The sequence below is a fragment of the Nycticebus coucang genome, chromosome 4, assembly GCF_027406575.1.
Source record: "Nycticebus coucang isolate mNycCou1 chromosome 4, mNycCou1.pri, whole genome shotgun sequence".
Taxonomy (NCBI): Eukaryota; Metazoa; Chordata; class Mammalia; order Primates; family Lorisidae; genus Nycticebus; species Nycticebus coucang.
The window spans coordinates 63,156,489-63,179,125 of NC_069783.1; the positions used below are offsets into that span (position 1 = coordinate 63,156,489).

The following is a 22,637-nucleotide window of genomic DNA, read 5'->3' on the forward strand; positions in this document are numbered from 1 at the left end:
GTAGTGTAAATTTTCATTATTTTAAAGTAGCTTTGAGAGAATTTTGAAAGATCTTATTCTGTATGATCTTTACCTTTCAAAAAAAAAAAAAATCTGTTCTTTTTTACAGGTGTAAATTAATGATTTGAAAGCAGCTGAACAATGGAACCAGACATCATTCGAATGTACTCTTCATCCCCACCACCACTAGACAATGGAGCAGAGGATGATGACGATGATGAATTTGGGGAATTTGGTGGGTTTTCAGAAGTTAGCCCTTCTGGTGTAGGATTTGTTGATTTTGATGCACCAGATTATACTCGTCCCAAGGAAGAGTTTGTTCCTTCAAACCATTTTATGCCAATTCATGATTTCTCAGAAAATGTAGATAGCCTTACAAGCTTTAAGTCCATTAAAAATGGTAACGATAAGGACATCACTACTGAACTTTCTACTCCTGTGAAAGGACAGTCAGATGTTTTCCTTTCTACCACCAGCAAAGAAATAATATCATCCAAAACTTTAGATACTTCCATTGATGTCATGGAAAATCTAGGAAATTTAAATAAAGTAGTGGAGCAGAGACAGAATGTTGGAACACCTGAAAGTTTCTCTCCAGGAGATTTTAGAACTGATATGAATGTTCATCAAAACAAGCGGTTAGAGAGCTGCAATGGTGAAAAGCCTCCTTGTCTAGAGATTCTAACAAATGGGTTTGCAGTGTTGGAAACTGTAAATCCTCAGGGAACAGATGATCTAGACAATGTAGCTGATTCAAAGGGACAGAAGCCTCTTAGCACTCATAGTACTGAGTATAATTTAGACTCTCTACCTAGCCCTGCTGAGGAATTTGCAGATTTTGCCACATTTTCCAAAAAGGAAAGGATACAACTAGAAGAGATGGGACATGCAGTTTTAAATGATAGAGAAGCACTAACCATTCAGGAAAACAATAAAATTAACAGAGTCAATGAACTGAATTCTATAAAAGAATTGTCTTTGGGTAGAAGCTTTGACAATAAAGGAGACACTGATGGAAAGGATGGAGTTTGTGTTTCAGAAATCAGCATCATGACTAACAGAGGGTTTAGTGTTGAAAAACAAGGCCTTTCAACACTGCAACAGGATGAATTTTTAAATTCCAGTGTTCAGTCAAAGGCTAGGAGTTTGACAGACTCAGCTGATAATTCAGAAGCCATTAAGAGAGAACAATATAAAACTGAAGAAAAGCTTGATTTATTTACTTCTAAATGTGCTGACCTATGCATGGATTCTATTAAAACTTCTGATGCTGATGATGAAGTTGGTTCTTCCAAAGAAGAAAGTATAAAATTTACTAATTTCCAAAGCCCAAACATTGATCACACAGAAGAAAATGTTTTGGATGATTCTGTACATGTAAAAAATGGAGACAGTAGTTATGACTTTGTAACTTGCAGTGATACCACTGAGGATGATTTTGGTGACTTTGGCACAGCCAGCGGCCCAACTCCACCTTTGGTTACTGGTACTCAAGATTCAGTGAGTGATGCCACTTTTGAAGAGTCCTCAGAGCACTTTCCACATTTTAGTGAACCAGGTCCAGGTGATGACTTTGGAGAATTTGGGGATACAAATGCTATTTCCTGCCAAGAGGAAGTGATATTTACCGAGTCAGAACTAAAACAGACTTTTGATAGTTTATCAGAGGGATGTCAGTTGGCAAGAAAGTCTAGTGGGACAGGCAGTGACCCTGTTTCAAAACTGAAAAATGGGCAAGAAGGTGAGCTTGGAGACTTTGATTCTGTGCCAAATGTTCAGGATGACAGTAATGCTTTTCAAGACTCAGATGATTTTGCAGACTTCAGTTCAGCTGGTCCTAGCCAAGTTGTAGATTGGCATGCTTTTGAAGATGAGCAAAAAGATAGTTGTTCTTGGGCTGCTTTTGGAGACCAGCAGGCTACTGAATCTTATAATCGAAAGGAAGCCTGGCAGTCACATAGGACAGATGAAAATATTGATACTCCAGGAACCTCCAAAACACCCAGTGTCCCTTTAGCAACTTCCAAAGGAGCAGTTGCTAGTGGCTGTTTACAGGAATCCACCACTTCAGTTCAGGTATTTGCCAATTTTCTCTATTATGTGTTGTATATTAATTGCTGTGGAAGCTTCTGATTCCACTTTTCAAAAAATATTTTTTCACATGGTTACCTCTTCATCTCATTATGATACATAAATCTTGCCTGATTTGTAGATTAGTTACATTTTTCCATAACCCTTTGGGAAACTACAAGTAGTCCCTCATTAAAGCTTAGGAAGATTTTCTTTATCTCAGTGAATTTCTTTAATATTTCTAGAAATTCATTAACTTGGATGTTTGGTTACTATAAGTAGCACTTTTGTAAAACATGATTTATTAGCTAATTATTCCAGTAAATTCTTGAGCTTTTACTTTTACAGTGATTTTAAAAGCAGGTTAAGCTGAGATTTAGAAGATTTCTAAGCTCCAGGGGCAGGAAAATCTGTTAATTTTGTCCATCAGAGACTTGAGAGATTGGCTGGGTGTGGTAGCTCATGCCTGTAATCCTAGCACTCTGTGTGGATGAGGTGGACGGATTGCCTGAGCACAGGAGTTCAAGACCAGCCTAAACTAGAATGAGACCCTGTCTCTACAAATAGCCAGGCATTGTGGTGGGCACCTATAGTCCCAGCTACTATGGAGGCAAAGGCAAACTTTCTTGAGCCGAGAGTTTGAGGTTGCTGTGAGCTATGACTCCACAGCATTCTACTGAGGGCGATAAAGTAAGATTCTCTCTCAAAAAAAAAAAAAAAAGAGACCCCTTCTTTCTCTACTAAAAATAGAAAAACTAGTCGGGCATTGTGGTAGGTATCTATAGTTTCAGCTACTGTGGAGGCTGAGAAGGGAGGATCGCTTGAGTCCGAGAGACCAAGGTTGCTGTGATCAATGATAACTCCAGCACTCTACCCAGAGCAACAGAGTGAGACTCTGTCTCCAAAAAAAAAAAAAAAATCTTAGAAATTGAAGTACAGTTTTGATTGCTGAAGAGAACAAGCAGAATTTGAAACCTCATCCTGTGGTGCAAGCTATACTGAATTGAGAAATAGAAAAAAAATAGGGACAAAAGCATATTTGGACCTCATAATTTAACAACTACTAAAAGACCTGGGATAAAGGTATGAGATGAATTAAGGTTTAGCCCTAAGGCAAGCCAAGGGCTACTGTGGTTGTATTTATTTTCTTATAATTCTTGCAAATGTACACATATATTTACCCCTCCTAGGGAATACGGGTATCGGGAAAACTGTTTTTGTTCCTTAGTTCTTATAACTCATATTCTTTCAGAGAAGATTCATTAAGATTTATTTTGACACAGAGTAGCCTCTAGAGGTATAGCTGGCTAAATAGCCAAGTTGTTCCCCAGACCAGGGTTGTACCCTATGCTAGATTTCACTTTTATTCAACTCCAAGACCGTGGGAAAAGGCAATCCCTTGAAACCCACTGCTTTATACTAATAATTGATTCATGTAACACCTGGTTCACAGACATATATTAAAAATACTGCGAATAAAATCAGAATCTACAGACTTCACTTCTCTAGTTATCTTTTGCTAAGAAAATGATTTTCAATTGAAAATATTTTCAAAGTCTTTGTTAATTGAAATGATTACCTATCATTGCTTTGATACCTTTGATACATATTAGAGAAATTATGCTATTTTCAGTTGCTGTGCATAGTTAATCACTTTTCAGTTAGCTTTGGGTGTCTGAGTAGTTTAATTTGGTAATTCAGTTAACGTGGTTTGGCTAATGTGTAGTATTTCTATTGAGTGATTTATTATTGAGGCGGAAACTTGCGATTTTAAACAAGAAGTGAACTAATCATAATGCTAAATGAGGATTGTTGGTTTTAACCTAATGGCGCCTTTTTCTATTAAGTTTCATCTCACTAGAGTATAGAGTGACACCAGAATTGGATGATCTTTAATTTGTAGCCTTAGAACTTTTAACATCGTGAGATAATGAATTTTTATTAAGTATGACCACTCATAGGAATTTCTTACATCATACTAGTTGATTGAGGTTATTTATTTATAATTTAAGAACTGACGTAAGAGGTAATAAAATACATGGGTTTTGACCTAGCCTTTAAAAAGTTACATAATTTTGGATATAAAAAGAAAGTAATATCCACTCCAAAGAACTTTTGTAAAGATGAAGTAAAAGTATTAAAATGAAAAAACCAGTCTGCTAAAAAATAAGAATTTTGTAGTTATGATTCTTGTTTTGTAAAAGAAAAAAAAAAAACAAAAAACTTTATAAATGTGGCAATATACATTAAGACTTCTTGGCTTGGCGCCTGTAGTGCAGTGGTTACAGCGCCAACCACATACACCAAAGCTGGCAGGTTTGAACCTGGCCTGGGTCAGCTAGACCACAATGACAACTGCAACAACAACAACAAAATAACCAGGCGTTGTGACAGGTACCTGTAATCACAGCTACTTAGGAGGCTGAGGCAAGAGAATTACTTAAGCCCAAGAGTTTGAGGTTGCTGTGAGCTGTGATGCCCCGGCACTGGCGACAGCTAGAGACTCTGTCTCAAAAAAAAAAAAAGACTTCTGAGACTTGTTTGACTCAAGATGGCAGACCTTAATTTTTGCTGAATGGTTTATGTAAAAATGAGTAGAATTTGGAGGTGGATGTGAGAAGTTTGGGAACAAATTTGAGGTAGGGAAATGGTTAAGTTCTGCTGAATAAATGACTGTCAAAAGTGGCTAAAGATTGAACAGTGACTTTCATTCTTAATCCCATTATTCCTAAAGTCTTGTGACTTGTACTTTCTTTTCTTCAGATTCTGGTGGAATAGTACATTAATGTAGCCCTTTTGGAGTGGATTTATTAATGCTTTTTCTTAAAATGTTTCTTCTAGTTGCTGCAATGTTTAGAACAGCACAAAATCCCTTACATATTAATGACAGCAAACATTAAGTTTTTAACGATAAAACTTGAATTGATTTATTCCTTTTGGATCTTACCTGGATGCAACTAGTATCCTTAACAGTGTCATCAAGTGATTTTGTCCAAACTGTGCTCTGACAGAATATTATGTGAGTCTTAGGATTCGGAGCTCAGTTAATTCAGTTAAACAAACTCACAGGACAGTTCTTTGTTTTGTGAAGTCAGATAAATGGGTAGGTGTCATTTCAGACTTCTTCCACTTATTACTATATTTGGTGCGTAAATATCTTAAAATTTTAATAAATGTATTTTCCTTGGGTTTATTGCAATAATTTGTTACTTAAGTAGGGAAAAGTCAGCCTAGAAGAAATTTTCCAAACTTATAAAATATTCTTAGTCAAATTATCTCAACTGTGGGTCCACCAAGCCTCAGAGGGCTTAAGCTTTGATTTAAAAGCTACATATGAACATTATTGAGAAATAGATTTTGTCTTTCATTGAGTAATTTTTTCTGAGAACCCAGAGTTTAGTATGTTTCATTGTCTTTTTTTTTTTTTTTTTTGTAGAGACAGAGTCTCACTTTATGGCCCTTGGTAGAGTGCCGTGGCCTCACACAGCTCACAGCAACTCCAACTCTGGGCTTAAGCAATTCTCTTGCCTCAGCCTCCCAAGCAGCTGGGACTACAGGCGCCCGCCACAATGCCCGGCTATTTTTTGGTTGCAGTTTGGCCGGGGCCAGGTTTGAACCCGCCACCCTCGGTATATGGGGCCGGCGCCTTACCGACTGAGCCATAGGCGCCGCCCGTATGTTTCATTGTCTTATTAACATTCTTATAAATTATAGAGAATGGTATCTCCATTGTACAAATGGGAAAAAGGTCAAAACTGTTCTTTGCTTTTTCGGATAAGAATTAAAACAGGCTTTGATGCCTGTTGCTCAGTGGTTAAGGCACTGGCCACATACACTGGGGCTGGCGGGTTTGAACCCAATCAGGCCTGCTAAACAACAACAACTACAACAAAAAAATAGCAGGGCATTGCTGCAGATGCCTGTAGTCCCAGCTATTTGGGAGGCTGAGGCAAGAGAATAGTTTAAGCCAAGAGTTTAAGGTTGCTGTGAGCTGTAATGCCATGGTACTCTACCAAGGGCAACATAGTGAAACTGTGTCTCAAACCATTCCTTTTTTCAAAAGACTATTATGCATATTATTTTAATAATTCTCTGTTAACCTTTTAATATTTCAGAAAGGAATATTGATTGAAATAGCCAAGATGCTTTTTTCTTAGATTTATGGTAAAAGAGATAATGTCATAAACATTGCGTTTAACCCTGAGTTGGTTTTTTTTTTCTTTGAGACAGAGTCTCACTAAGTCGCCCTCGGTAGAGTGCTGTGGCATCACAGTTTACAGCAACCTCCAGCTCTTGTAACCCTGAACTTTTATAAAATTTTAAAATATTGTTCTGCATGTTATTTGAGAATTTAGGAAATTGGTAAGAAAGCTGTTTATATTAATTGGCTATAGAGAAGGAAACTTAAGTCATTTTTTTCATACTAGCTATCTAGTTGATGACACTACTGGGAAAACATTAACTGAAGATTTGTTTTGAGAGCTTTGAAAATTGAGAGTATCACAAAAAGGAAATGACAGTCACTAATCCTTTGACTTGTGTTATGTTGAGATAGTTACTGGTGTTTTCATCAGAAAGTTAGCATTCTTAAACTGAATATAATCAGTCCTGTCTTTTCATCTTCATTTATTTAATCATCTGTCCACAATTTGTGCAGGTTTTCTCTTATGTGGGTGAACATTTGATCTAATACCTGAAAAAAAGAAGTAAGCAACAAAATAAGGGAATTAAGATTTAAGATTTTGGCATTATAGATCTTTGCTTACTTTAACTACTTTTTTTTTTTTTTTTTTTTTTAGACAGAGTCTCCAGTTGTCACCCTGGGTAGAGTGCCGTGCTGTCATAGCTCACAACAACCTCCAACTCAGGCTCAAGCGATCCTCTTGCCTCAGTTTTTTCTATTTTTAGTGGAGATGGGGTCTTGCTTTTGATCAGGCTGGTCTCGAACTTGTGAGCTCAAGCAATCCACCCGCCTTGGATTATAGGCATGAGCCACCACGCCCGGCAACTTTTAACTATCTAGATAGAATTTTTTTCTTGCTATTTTTCTCTTTAAAAATCTGACATTTAGGCTCGGCACCTGTGGCTCAAGCGGCTAAGGCACCAGCCACATACACCCTGAGCTGGCAGATTCGAGTCCAGCCCAGCCCACCAAACAATAATGATGACTGCAACCAAAAAATAGCCTGGCATTATGGCGGGTGCCTGTAGTCCCAGCTACTTGTGAGGCTGAGGCAGGAGAATCGCTTGAGCCCAGGAGTTGGAGGTTGCTGTGAGCTATGATGCCACAGCACTCTATCCAGGGTGACAGCTTGAGACTCTATCTAAAAAAAAAAAATCTGACATTTAATTCTGAAATAGAAATACTTTATTTAGGCCAGGAGTGGTGGCTCATGCCTATAATCCTAGCATTCTGGGAGGCTGAGGTGGGTGGATTGCCTGAGCTCTCGAGTTCAAGACCAGCCTAAGCAAGAGTGAGACCCCCATCTCTAAAAATAACCAGGTGTTGTGGCGGGCGCCTGTAGTCCCAGCTACTTGGGAGGCTGAGGCAAGAGAATTGCGTAAGCCCAAGAGTTTGAGGTTGCTGTGAGCTGTGACACCACGGCACTCTACCAAGGGTGACAAAGTGAGACTCTGTCTCCAAAAAAAAAAAAAGAAAGAAAGAAAAAAGAAGTACTTTATTAAATTTATCCAGAAACTGTGCAAAAAAGACAAATCATCTTTGTAGAGCATAGTGAATATAACCATTGATTGTTCTTTTTATATAGCTTGAAATTAGAGATTGATAAGTATACAATTGTAGATAGCACTTGATATCCTGCTTAATAATTAATGATGGTAAGGCATAAGGTAGCATCTTAAATGGAAGATTAAATTACTCAGTGGATTTTATGTTTCTTTTGAACTTCCACTTAAGTGCAAGATCTAATGCTATCCATATTAAAACCATTGATATTAATCAACTTCCGTGTATAAGCAAGAAAGGAAAACTAACTGGAAATACATTGAAGGAATTTTAAGGGTTACCTTAAATACAAGTAACAGGAACTCTTCACTTGATGTCCTAGATAGGATCTTGGAAACTACAACTTTAAGCAAAACAACAAAACTAATTTTACCATAGGCTAATTGATATAAATAAGAGTTAAATATGACAGCATATTTGCCACAGAAATTATCAACCAAACTTCTAAATAAAGACACAAGGAAGAAAATAGGCATGAAAATACATTTTTCAAAAAAGACACAAAACACTTATAATATTAAGCATTGAAATAAATGTGAGCCATACATATATTTAAGAAAGATCAATAAAAATAAAATAACACGATTTTTGGTGTTCAGTGAATGACAGCAGTTGTGGGTAGTGGGTTAGATGAAGGAGTAATTATTTGCAAAGTGTAAGAAGCACTTCCTATCTCTACGTAGTTCAAAAACAATCACAACTCTGGCAAGCTCACTGTCTTGCTTCCCTAACACATCGTTTGTTTCATGCATTGTATGATTATCATAGACTTTACTAAGTTTTATTTTATACTAATCTGTATTCATTCATTGCTTTTGCAAACCACTTAATCCAGTTCAAGATTACAAGTGGCCAGATCCTATCCCAGCAGCTCAGGGTGCAATGCAGAACCAGCCCTGGATAAGATGCTGTCTCATGGGAGGACACACGCACACACACACACAGGGACAATTTAGACACACCGATTGACCTGATGTGTACATCTTTGGGATGTGGGAGGAAACTGGAGTTACCTAAAGAAAACCTATCCAGACATGGTGAGAATATGCCATCTCCACATAGTGACCCTTGCCAGGGATTGTTTTTCCTTCCATCAACATTACAACAAAACGATGTTTTTACAAGGATCTGCTGTGCTTTAAAGGGGATACATATTTGAGTGGCATAAGAGCTAGAGTCTAGAATCCTAGGTGTTAGTCTCTAGAAAGCTAAAGAAGACTTAACAATACACTTAATCTTTTTATACCCCAATGTAATCAGTTATAAAATAGAGGTATGTTAGTTAGGGTTCTTCAGAGAAACAAAACCAATGGGGTGTGTATGTGGAGAAAGAAACAAATTTACTAGAGGTAAATTTGTACCAAAAGTACCAAAATGTACAGTCAACAAGCTGGAAACCTAAGGCAGCTGATGGCATAGTTCCAGTGTAAGTCTAAAGGCTTGAGAACGAGGAGGGCCAATGGTATAACTTCCAGTCTGAAAGCTAGCAGACTCGAGACCTAAGCAGAACTGTTTTTCAATTGAAGTCCAAAAGCAGGAAGGGACTGACGTCCCAATTCAATGTCAAGTCAGGCAGAGTTTCCCTCTTACTCAGTCTCTTTGTTCTATTTAAGTCTTTAGTTGAATGGATAAGGCCCATCTGTATTAGAGAGGTGCTTTAGTCAGTCTACCAATTCAAATGTTAATCTCATCCAGAAACACTCCACAAACACTACCAGAATAATGTTTGACTGAATGTGGGTACCACATGACCCAATCAAGTTGACCCATAAACTTAACCATCACAAGAAGGAACAGTTATCTGTCACATAGAGCTTTCAAGATTTTTGGAAGACTTGTAACCTATTTGTGACTAAGAGATTCCAGTTGGGAATCTTTACATTAGATAATATGGCTTGTTTGCACAAATGGATAAAATAAATAAAATGGCTATTTATGTACCCCAGGACTGTATTCCTCTACCCCGAGATATAAAGATGTGGCAGAACTGAGAATGAGTAGCAGTTGTGAATTCATACATCATGCCTTGCCCCCATTGATGAATTAAACATTTTTGCTTTCCCAGAAATCTTAACTTGCTTAGAAAAATAAAAATAATTATAAAGATTAGGCATGATGCCTCATGTCTATAATCGTAGCACTCTGGGAGGCCAAGGCAGGAGAATAACTTCCAGGAGGCTGGAAATTCAAGACTAGCCTGAGCAAAAGCAAGACCCTGTCTACAAGAAATAGAAAAATTAGCCAGGTGTGATAATGTCGTCCTAGCTACTTGGGAGGCTAAGGCAGGCAGATCACTTGAGCCCTGGAGTTTGAGGTTGCAGTGAGCCTGTGATGAGGCTGTTGCACTCCAGCCTGGGCAAGAGAGCAAGAGTCTATCTCAAAAAATAATAGTAATTATAGAGACTTTCAAGGTAATGAGGGAGCCTGGTAGGAAAATAAATATGAGAAATTAGAAAATTGGGAAAATAGAGAAAAGCTATAAAAGCCTCTGTACCTTTGGAGATATGGTATAACCATGGATGCATTATGACTTTCATGAGTACTTTCTCCATAAAAGATGCTTGAAAGTCTATTTATGACTTAGAATAAAAATGAACATATTATCATTACATATTAAAACATTTTCTTTTTTATTTTATAATTTGTTATAATTGATGTTTTTGTTGATTTTATAATTTATTTGATGTGTCTGACAATCACCAGTTAGTTCTCATCCACGTTGACTGTCTGTAGATTTTTGAAAGTGGTAACAGGTGCATAGGTAACCAAAGTATAGAGCTTGTCTGGTGAATCTTCCATCTTCATTGTGTTTTCTAGATAACCACACACAGATACGGTATGGACATTCCTCATGCCTTTGGCCCAGAGAGCTTTGTTAAGCCTAGTATCAATGCGCACATCTGGAGTTCCCATCTCTTTCATGGCAAATTTCCCGATCTCTTTGAGTGCCTGAGGGGCATGCTTCTTGAAGCCCACTCCATGGATGTGCTTGTGAATATTGATAGTGTATTCTCCAGTCAACCACCTTGTTGATGGCAGACCGGCCCTTCTTCTTCTTGCCACCCTTCTTTGTGGGAGCCATTCTGCAGGGCCCAAGTTGGAAAGAAAGAGCGTGAGGGATTGTGGGAGGAGGAAAAGGGCATATTAAAACATTCTCATTGACCCCTTAAAGTATTGTGACCTTAGGCCTTGGCTTGCTGGGTAAGTCAGCCCTGGATATATTGTATAGTGATTAAAAACAAGGTCATAGGCTCAGCGCCTGTACCTCAAGCGGCTAAGGCACCAGCCACATACACTGGAGTTGGTGGATTCAGATCCAGCCCAGGCCCGCCCAACAACAATGACAACTATAACCAAAAAAAAAAAAACAAAATGGCCGGGCATTGCGGTGGGCGCCTGTAGTCCCAGCTACTTGGGAGGGTGAGGCAAGAGAATCGCTTAAACGCAAGAGTTTAACTCTACCCAGGGCGACAGCTTGAGACGCTGTCTCAAAAAAACAAACAAGAAAAAAAAGGTCATACTTCTAGATTAGATCCAGGTTACTTAATTTCATTAGATAGAATGAATTGTGCTTGTGAAGGTGGTTAGCACATTGCTTTGCACATAGAAAGTGTATGGTAAATGTCAGCTGTTACTGAATAATCTCAGAAACAAAACTTCTTAGAAAATGGTCTTCAGTAGTGTAGAAAGTAATATTGCCAACCATATTTTTTGGCTAACAATGGAAAGTAATAGAAAGGCAAATCCGAATTTATGTCGGAGTACCTCTAGTTTGGGCTCTTAGCAGTATACTCACCTGTCAAGCTATTTTGAGAGCAAAAACCCCTATTTTGGGTTAGTTATCATTCTCAGAATAGCTTTGATAGGTAGGAGCTCTTCTGAATATAAGTGCACTTCTGTCCGAATAGCAAACCTCCTTTACTTGGCTTCAGAGCATTGAATACTAATGAGAAAATAAAAAGGGAGTCTGGTACCTGCCTTGAACAGCATTTGATTTTCAACTCAACATTTATCAGAGCCCCAGTTCTTAAAATATTTAATGGCCAGATATGCTGCTGTTTGCCAGGCTTAGAATTTGGCTCACATATGAATGGAAGGATATGAGCAAGCCACCAGTTACCTTATTCCATATTGAAGGACGAACTGAATACTTTTTTTCCTTTTTGTACGCCAGGGCTGACAATGTTTAAAGTTCAAGTAATTGGCATAAATAATGTTTTATTTAGTATTATAACTTCAGATAAATAGTATGCTAAGTGTGTGTGTATTTGTTTCATTCGTATTTAGAATGTGGCACTCTTTAGTAGAAATTTACAACTTTATTAAAAACTATGAATTCTAGTGTAGGTGAAATTGTTCATTTTTTCAAATATAGTCATCAGCTCAGGAGTTAACAGATGAATCTCTTATCTAATGGACAGAAATGTTTAAAGACCACAAAAAGTGGGTGAAACCAGGATGTGGTGAAAAGAATAGTGGCTTTAGAGTCAGACTTTGGATCAGATCCTTGCTGTACATCATACCAGCAGTAAGACTGTGGTTAATTATCTTAATCTCCCTAAGCTTTAATTTCTTCATCTGTAATACAGAGGCAATAATACTTACATTGTAGAGTTTCTTTTAGAAGATTCATAGAGTAACACATGTAGAGCATCAAGCATAGTAAGGTACATGAAAGGCATTCAGCTGGTATACGTTAGTAACTATGCCCAACTCATGTACAAAAGTTTTTACATGGCTTACAATAAGATATACTTTCATAAGTAGGAAGTACTCATGAAATTATGTCTCCTGCAGTCTTAAATAAAAGGAAAGTTTTTTTTAATACAGTAAGCATTAATTTAGTTAGCATTCATGTACTATGTGTAGAACGTAGATACTAGAGATCAAGAATAAAACATAGCCCCTGTCCTCAAAGCTCTGTAATTTTTAGAAGTTAAACTTAGAACTTTTAATAACAATATAGTACTTATGAGCACCTATTCTGAAGCTATACTTTCTGAGTAAGAATTCAGTGTCCCGGCTTGGTGCCTGTAGCTCAAGTGGCTAAGGCGCCAGCCACATACACCTGAGCTGGCAGGTTCGAATCCAGCCTGGGCCTGCCAAAAACAAAGATGGCTACAACCTAAAAATAGCCGGGCGTTGTGGCGGGTGCCTGTAGCCCCAGCTACTTGGGAGGTGGAGGCAGGAGAATTGCTTGAGCTCAGGAGTTGGAGGTTGCTGTGAGCTGTGAAGCCATGGCACTCTACCCAGGGTGACAGCTTGAGGCTCTGTCTCAAAAAAAAAAAGGATTCAGCGTCCCCACTTAGTATTCATGTGACCTCTGTGCTTCATTTTTCTCAACCAGGTAATGGAAATAATAGTTACCTCTCGTGTAGTTTATACGAGACAAATGAAATAGTGTTTATAAAGCATTTAAAATAATGCCTGATGCTTGATAAGCACTATGTAAGCATTAAACAAAAACTACAGTAATCTCCCTGTTACCTGGCACCCAGTGGGATTGGCAGATTCTGGATAAATGTAGTTCCTGATAGCTTGAGGGTTACTATTCACAATAGGCCATGGGGAAGGATTTTATGAAGAAGACCCCATTAGCAATTGCAGCAACAACAAAAATAAATAAATGGGACTTGATCAAGCTTAAAAGCTTCTTATGCACAACTAAGAACACAATAAACAAAGCAAATAGGCAACCTTCAGAATAGGAGAAGATATTCTCATGTGTTGAATCGAAATACTAATAATCAGAACCTACAAAGAACTAAAAAAAAAAAAAAAAATCAAAAAAGAACTAACAACCCAGTTAATCACTGGGCAGGAAACATGAATAGAACTTTCTCCCCAAAAGACAGATATATGACTAATAAACACATTTTAAAAATGCTCATCACCCCCAAATGATCAGAGAAACGTAAAAGGTGATCAAAATCACCTTGCAATGTCATCTAACCCCACTGAGAATAGCCCATATCGCTGAGTCCCAAAGCTGGAGATGCTGGCGTGGGTGTGGAGAAAAGGGAACACTTACACTGTTGGTGAAATTGCAAACTAATACACCCCTTTTGGAAAGAAGTATGGCAAATCTTCAAAGAACTAAAAGTAGACTTTCCATTTAATCCCACAGTCTCATTAATAGGTGTCTACCCAGAAGAAAAAAAAAATTATTTTTTATAAAAACATTTGTACTAGAATGTTTATAACAGCTCAATTCACGATCACAAAGATGTAGAAACAAACCAAGTGCCCATCAACCCATGAGTGGATTAATAAACTGTGGTATATATATACCATGGAATAATATTCAGCCATAAAAAGGAGACTTTACATTTTTCATATTTACCTGGATGGCGCTGAAGAACATTCTCTTTAATGAAGTATCTGAAGAGTGGGCAAGCAAGCACCTCATGTACTGAATACTGAGTTAAAACTAGTAGATGAACAACAACAGGCCCACGTGAGAGAAAAACACAATTAAATTCAAGAATGGGGTGGGGAAGGGTCTCAGTAAGCTCCCACCTAATGGGTACAATGTAGGGTTGTGTGGCATACCTCTTGGGTGAAGGACTGAACTACAACTGGGATGTTAACTAAAAAATGCAAACAGTGTAATCATGTACCCTTAAACAGAAATTTAAAAATAGAAAATTTTTTCTAAAAGTTACAACTCAGATGGATTCTATTGTAAAAGCTAGCATGTGGTAGCATACTCAATAGCAAAAAAATAAAAAGAATTTACTGATAGTGAGTTTATTAAGCAATGTATGGGAAAGCATGGCAGATATAATTTGCCCTGGAAAAAAAGGGAGATATTTCTACAGTTTGTCTCACTAGACTATGACTAGGTGAACTGAAGAAGTAAGAAAATCTATCGAAAAAGTTTGGAGAGTAAAGCTACTACCCTGTTTCCCCGAAAATAAGACAGTGTCTTATTTTAAGGTGTGCTCCCAAAGAGGCGCTAGGTCTTATTTTCAGGGACGTCTTATCTTTCCTGTAAGTAGGTTTTATTTTCAGCGGATGTCTTATTTTCGGGGAAACAGGGTAATTTAAAATTTTATGGTTTAGCAATGAATGACAACATTAATGCTACAAATACGGCTCAACTTGCCTTTTTTATTGAAGACAAATATAATGTCACTGAAGAAACGGCTTCTTTAGTGCCATCAAAAGATACAACTAAATCAAATCTATGGCTCGGCGCCCATAGTTCAGTGGTTAGGGCGCTGGCCACATGCACCAGGGCTGGTGGGTTCAAACCTGGCCAGGGCCTGTTAAACAACAGTGACAATAACAAAAAAACAGCCAGGCGTTGTGGAGGGTGCCTGTAGTCCCAGCTACTTGGGAGGCTGAGACAAGAGGATCACTTAAGCCCAGGAATTGGAGGTTTCTGTGAGCTGTGATGCCACAGTACTCTACCCAGGGTGACAGCTTGAGGCTCTGTCTCAAAAAAATAAAAATAAAAAAGTAAAATAAATGGAAGATGATGCATTTGCTGCCCAAAACTCAGGTTTGAGAAAGTGTTATTATGTAGTACATCAAGGAAATTTATGCACAAAACCTTTAAAAATGGATAACATCATGCAAATCATCAAGACTATAAATTTCATAAGGGCCAAGGGATTTGATGCTAACTATGACGACAACATTTACTTTTCACAAGTAAGATGGCTGAGTCCAAATGTTGAAAAGATTTTATGATTTGCAACATGTTATAAAGTCAGTTATGGTATCAAAAAACAAATGATGCCAGAACTTGATGAAAACTGGCTTACAGATTTAGCGTTTTTAGTGGATTTCACTGCTCATTTAAATGAGTTAAACATGAGTCTTCAAGGTGAAAACCAACTTATCGATACAATGTTTCAAACCCTAACAGTGTTCCAAATGTAACTGAAATTATGGCAAGCTCGAATTAAGGCAAACAATTTTATGCATTTCAACATGTTGGCTAAACGAAGTCCTTTGAATGACAAAAAATATGCAGCCTTGCTTTTGATTTGATTCAAGTATTTGGAGACAGATTCAGGATTTCTGGGAAAATAATATTTTCGTGCATTTGTGACTCCATTTTTATTCGATATAACTATGTAACCTGCCAATTTTCAAATGGAATGCATAGAGCTGCAATCTGACAGTCAATTTAAAGAAAAAATTGGTCATGTTTCTTTACTGAACTTGTATAGGCCTTACCTTCCCAGAGACAAATATTCCTCGCTTTCCCGATCACACCTTATTTGTGTCATTGCTTTTTGGCAGCACCCACATATGCAAGCAACTATTTTCAAGGTAGTTAATTTTACTCTTCATGTGCTTTCAGTGAGTAAAATTAGAACCAAAGTATCTGATAAACACCTTGAGAACTTACTGAAAATTGCAACTACTTTCATCAAATCAGATGTTGATGCATTAATTCCTCAAATACAATGTCAAATATCCCACTAGTTTTATGTTGCCCACTTTTATAATAAAAAATATCAAAGAAACAAATAAAAATAAAAACAGGCGAAACTAATTTGATACCATGCTATACCATACCAGAAACTCTGTATTGACTTGATATTAACATTGAAATACACTAGACATTAACATTGAAAATTAAGGCTAAGACAAACTTCACTTACTATAACAGTTTTACTGTATTATAAAACAGCTTTGTAAATGCAGTGCACAATTTTAGTTGAACGGTAGTCAATACACTTCACTACCATGATTTTTCAACTTCATGTAACACACATTAGCACTTAAAACTGTAAGAACATACAAGAGCTGCAGGGGTGATGCAATAAACTGACTTGAGAGTGCTGGTTGCTTGAGTTCCAGATAATGGGGAATTTAGTGGATAATGCAACTGTATCAAGCTTTTCTGTTTCTGAGTAGGTTTTCAGAGAACATCCTTTGTTTTGTTTGTTTTGGTTGAATTTCAGACCCCCACTTTTCCTAAACTGGGTTATACTGATTATCTATGCTGCCTCATGTGCCTAAGGAAACTAGAGCTCAGCCAATCTGACTTTACCACTCATTCCAAATGGTAAAGTACTTTTTTGGCATTTTACATCTAATAAAAGTCCACATATACTATAAAATGTTAACAAATGTCACTGTTGTATGCAGTCCTTTTCTGAGTTAATTGGCTACAAGGGGTTTTAAAAATTAGGTGTCCTCATTTAATCAAAACTAGTAGACTTTCTGTTGTGGCTAGAGGTACTCTATACAGAAACAGGAGTTCATTTAAGCAGGGTAATATACACAAAGTTTCTTTACTCATAAACATTAAGATAAATCCAAGTTTAATATATTACTTTATTGACTCTAGTTTTTATTCTGTTTTGAGACAGAGTCTTCACTGTTATCTAGCCTAGAGTACAGTGACATCATCATCATAGCTTACTGCAGCCTGCAACTCCTGGGTGCAGTGATTCTTCAGTCTTAGCCTCCCAACCAAGTTCCTGGGACTGCTGGCCTTTTTTTTTTTTTTTTTAAGAAATGGGGTCTTACTACATTGCCTAGTCTGGTCTTAAACCTCCTGGCCTCAAGTTATCCTCCCACTTCAGCCTCCTAACATGTTAGGATTATAGATGTGAGCCACCACACCCAACCTTCAACACTAGTTTTGATATAATGCTAACTTTTACTATGGACTTAGTTTATTTGTGTATATTAAACTAGTATTGAGAGGGGAATTAGGTATATTTTAAAATTTAATGTATTTACCAAAAAAGGAAAACAAACCTGAAATCTTTGCCAGTATCAGTTATGATGCACCTTTTATCTCAAGTGCTTAAATTTAAAAATCAAAATAATAGTGATTCTAAAAGTACAAGTGTCTCATTACAATCTGCTTGGAAAATCTGTTGCTTGAAAAGAAAAACTGATCACAAGAGAAAATGTTCTTGTGGTAGATTGAGTTTTCTTCTGCACATTATATTAGTTATATTTGTGTACCTGCTCTACTTACTAAGTTAGTTGGACCATGTTACATAAAATTTGTTAACTTTTAACTTTTTTGTGTTTTGGGGAAGGAAAGTATTCTTCAGTACACTTTGTGTAGTTTATATACTTCGTGTTTTGTAATGCAATCAAATTTAAGTCATAAATGCCTACAAGGCGATAACCAATATCCAAAGTTTAAAATCTACAAGGAGTAACAGTCACAGTTTTCTTTAATAACAGAGGATCTTAAAAACTAGGCACTTTTTTCCCCCAGCTCAGATCTTGGGAGAGAATGCAAAATACCTGCAATTTCTTGTTATGTAATATGGTGGAAATTGATAGATTGAGACAAGTTATTTTCATAATGATTTAAAGTGCTAAATAATGATGGAGAAACATAACATCCTCAGTAAGCTTTGAACCTAGTTCTGACACTCATTTATTTTATTCCCTGGCAGGCTATCATCTGTCTAATAATAGTAGTAACGATAAAAGCTGCCATCTCTGAAACCTATACTGGGTGCCAAGTATTTAATCCTCTAATTCATTATCCATCCTCTGAGATATTCTTGATATCTCCAGTTTATAAATGCAGAGACTGAGCCTTAGCTCCTGGGTCTGCAGCCCTCTGTCGAAGTGTTATAATTGTATCGTCCATTTATTTACTGGAATTAACTTGTAGTAAATGAAATTTGGCATTATTACCATAAACAAGATAGTAGTGAGAAGCTCATTTTACAGGATGGATGCCCTAAGACCATCAAACTGGTCTTGTGGATAGCTGAAATTTGATTTAAAAAAAATATTATGTCACCCTCAGTAGAGTGCTGTGGTGTCACAGCTCACAGCAGCCTCCAACTTTTGGCGTTAAGTGACTCTCTTGCCTCAGCCTCCCGAGTAGCTGGAACACAATGCCTGGCTATTTTTCTGTTGCAGTTGTCATTGTTGCTTAGCTGGCCTGGTCTGGATTCAAACCCACCAGCCTTGGTGTATGTGGCTGACGCCATAACCACTGTGCTACGGGCACTGAGCCAAAATCTGATAAAACTTTTAAAAGTAAAATGTCAGAGCAAATTTAATTTTAATCCAAGTCATTGTTCATTTTGCCACATACTAATTGCTTTCTTGCTGACTTGTTGAGTTCCCTCCTTGTGGGTGGCAGTGCTGTTACTGGGTCCTGGTGGTTGTTATGTATTCCTCTACCTCAGGTCAGCAAGAGACAATCTGTCCTGCTGCCTATTTTTGTAAATAAAGTTTCACTGAAACACATCCGTACTTATTTGTTTACAGATGGCCTGCAAAACCTGAAATGTTATGGAAAAGATAACTAATCTCTGCTGTAGCTCCTTAGACAAAAGATTTGAAACAATCTAATTTAATATGTAATCCTAAAGATGTATGAAACTTTCTTTAGAAATTTCCATTCAGTTTATATCCTTTGTAGGGAAAGGTCAGGGGAAAAGTAAAAATTGAGTTGATTAGGTTAATGTAATCTTTCTCTTCCTCAAATACATTCTACTCATTTGAGAATATACCGAAGACCTGTTAATTTTATGTAGCTTAAGTGATTGGATGATCTTACAGTCATTTCTTCCTATGATAAACATTTTTTTCTGTCTCATTAAAAGGGTAACAAAGAGGATACGAGAAAGATTTAATTTAGAGAGAAATAAAATTTGGTCATATGTGATTTGATGTTTACCTTCCTTGCCCAGGAGGAGCCAACGCTTGTCATGTTTCCAATTAGATGGTTATATGATCCCTTTCAAAGTAATGTCTGTCCATGCCCTCTGTTGAAGCAAGTAAGTGCCCGGTCCCCTTGACACACTCGGGTTTCACAAGCCTTGGGATCTTGAGTCTACCCTTTACTTTAGGTTTTCTAATTGGTAGTGAGAACCTTTTCCCATATCACACATATGAATATAATAACGGTGTTAGAGTAACTGTTGTAGAGGTAGCAGAAGAGTACCCTGAGACTAATTATGGAGTGTTAAGTTTTTTTTGTTTCTGGTACAGCTTCCAGAAAAGAGATTTTGGTATGAAAAATATATTTATGAAAATTTTTCCTTTTGTTTTTCATTTTCCTGGTTGCTGACTATATTACACAACAGAAATCAAGTGTTTTTGTTACTTGGCAGGAAGTACTATAATACTATGATGTTTTTCGTGTATACTAGGTATCAATTTAATGGTACACTTAATCTCCCAACAGGCTTTAACTTACTAACAATTTGTGTTCCTACTTGATGTTTAAACAGTAAATTGGGTTGAGTTGAAAAATACCTTACATGTTTCTGAAATGCAGCTAAGAAAATGAAAATAAATGTTATTGTAGGTTGCACATGTGTGATAAACCTAATGGTATCCAGAAAAAGTAAGTTCATACAAATCCAACAACTTTTAATTAACAAAAGTACAAAAGAATTTATCTTTGTACTCAGTGAAAATACTCTATAAATATTTACTTGGAGAAAGATAAGTGTTCTATTCAAAGATACACATATACACACAACAAAAAAGGATAGAGAAATGAAATTTCTAAAAGATAATAGATCAACAAAATGATAACTGAGCTGTTAAATTTCTTATTGTAAAAATGGAGATTTTTTTTTCCCTACTTTAGTTTGTACTTTTTTTTTTTTGAGACAGAGTCTCAAGCTGTTGCCCTGGGTAGTAGAGTGCCGTGGCGTTGTAGCTCACAGCAACCTCTAACTCCTAGGCTCAAGCGATCCTCTTGCCTCAGTTTTTCTATTTTAGTAGAGACGTGGTAATAAGAAACATTCCAGTGTGATGGGAAAAATAGGAATGCTATCTGGTTTTTTGTTTTTGCTTTGGGTGGATTATTCAGCTGTCGAGATTGCTCTCTCACTGTACAACTGGGCAATAATTTCTTCTTTGTAGAATTTTGTAATGGATTAAGTAGGATAATGCATGTAATGGTATTTGGTGTGTAGTTACTTGTCACCTACTGTATCACCACCGTGATTATTTAAAGTAATCATTTAGAACAATTGTTCAATGGGTAATTATGTTCCTTTCACTTAGTGTTTTTTGTGTCTGAATAGTAGTTTTATCTCCCTCTCTAGAAGTAGTGGACAGGCTGTGTTTATGTGTGTGTGAGAGAGAGAGATAAAACTATAATATTATTAAAATTAGAAAACTGAAAATAAACTTTTGGGGGATATTTTGATGCAGACAGCTTTACTAAACCGCCTGGAACGAATTTTCGAAGCATGTTTTCCTTCTATGTTTGTCCCTGATGCTGAAGAGGAAGTTACTTCCCTGAAGCACTTGCTGGAAACAAGCACCTTGCCAATAAAAACAAGAGAGGCCTTACCTGAAAATGGGTAAGTACTAGACGGTTGTCAGATAGCATGTATTTTTATTAGTTTCAGCTGTTCCATTTATAAGTTTATCTTAAAACATAAAGGTTCAGAAAGTTGTGGTAAAAGTTTAATCATATTGTGCTAAAAGACTTAAATTTCCTGCACATCTCTATTTTCAGATTATTTCTTTTGATGTTTGTAAATCAGTATTCTAATCAATGTTACATATTATCTTCTGACTTCTAGAATAATAAATAGAAATTTAGATCTTCTGCACTTCTCCTCCCTTTATCTTCCCAATATATTACGTCAGTTTTTGGTTATTTGGTATTTTCATTTTTATAATCATGTAAATATTGTTCACTGTTAAGCCATTGTTTCCTTTATAGTGCAGCTTTTTCTTGAACTTAATAATTGCCACCCTTTCATTTACCAAGTCTTTTCCCTACCTTGCAGCCACCTGTTACTACAATTTTGCTTGTGATCAAGCCTATCAGAGTGTCCATTCCTTTTGTTTTTTTCCTGGAAATTTCCTCCTACCATGGTCTTGTTCTCTTCTGGAATGGTTTCAGTCTAGACCTCTTACATGTATGTTGAGTTGGGACTTCCCTTCACTTGAATCCCATTTTGCTGAAGCATATCCTCTAATAGCAATACTGCAAAAAAAAAAAAGATACATGGGAGGTAAATTTTTTTTATTCTGTTTTCACATTATATTTACAGTTTTTGCTGTAAGATCTCTTTTTTGCTGATATTCTGAAACTTCACATGAAATATCTTGGTGTAAATCTTTTTTTTATTCATTGGACTGACCCTAGGTAGGCCCATTCAATCTGGAAGCTTCTATTCTTCAGTATTGGGTGTTTGTTTTGTATTATTACCCTGACAATTATTACCTTTCCTCCATTGTCTCTGACTCCTATAAGTATTGGATTTGAGAGGGTATAGATTGATTTTTCTTATTTTAATTTCAAAGTTACTCGTGTTCCATGGCTGTTCTTTTGCGTTTTATTACTCTCCACCTCTGAAAGCCTTCTCTACCTTTCCAGGTCTCTCCTTCCTTCATTTAGCTATTAAGTAAATTACTATGCCTTCATCCCTCTTTATGACCTGAATATTTGTCATATAGGGTTTTAAGTATCTCTTAATTTCATTGAAGATGGAGATTATGGTTTTGCTTCTTAATTTTTGTTTTGGGTGATTTATGAAATGAAAAAGGAACAAAAATGTTTATATTTTGCCATCTTGAAACTGTTTAGATGTGGGGGGGATGTCGGGGGGGGGCACCGCTTCTCTGCTTTTTGGCTAAGATCAAGCGTAGATCTGTGGGGGGAGTGATATGCTAGTCATACTCTTAGATACAGTAGTCTGTCTCCAGAAGGTTTATTCTAAGGAAATATATACCACTGTACAATACACACCATTAAATATAGGAAGACATTCACTTCCTTACTATTAATAGGAGCCAAACGATAACAATTTAGTCAGAACTGTAGGATTGTGGTAAGATAAATGGTGGTGTGTCTACCTAACCAAACAATACACAGCTGTTGAAAAAGGTACAT

At 36.8% G+C, this 22,637-nt stretch overlaps 1 protein-coding gene across 4 annotated transcripts in view; it reads left to right on the top strand.

The window, feature by feature from the left end:
• The window catches only part of AFTPH (aftiphilin), an 83,953-nt gene that overhangs the window by 32,819 nt on the left and 28,497 nt on the right, over positions 1-22,637 (top strand). For all 4 annotated transcript variants that reach the window (XR_008379529.1, XM_053588169.1, XM_053588170.1 and 1 more), the window contains 2 exons: positions 110-2,076; positions 20,942-21,093. Coding sequence is in view for 3 of the 4 variants with exons in the window: in XM_053588169.1 (XP_053444144.1) it covers positions 142-2,076; positions 20,942-21,093 (2,087 nt within the window). In the remaining variant the exon portion in view is untranslated. The remainder of the gene's footprint in view (positions 1-109; positions 2,077-20,941; positions 21,094-22,637) is intronic.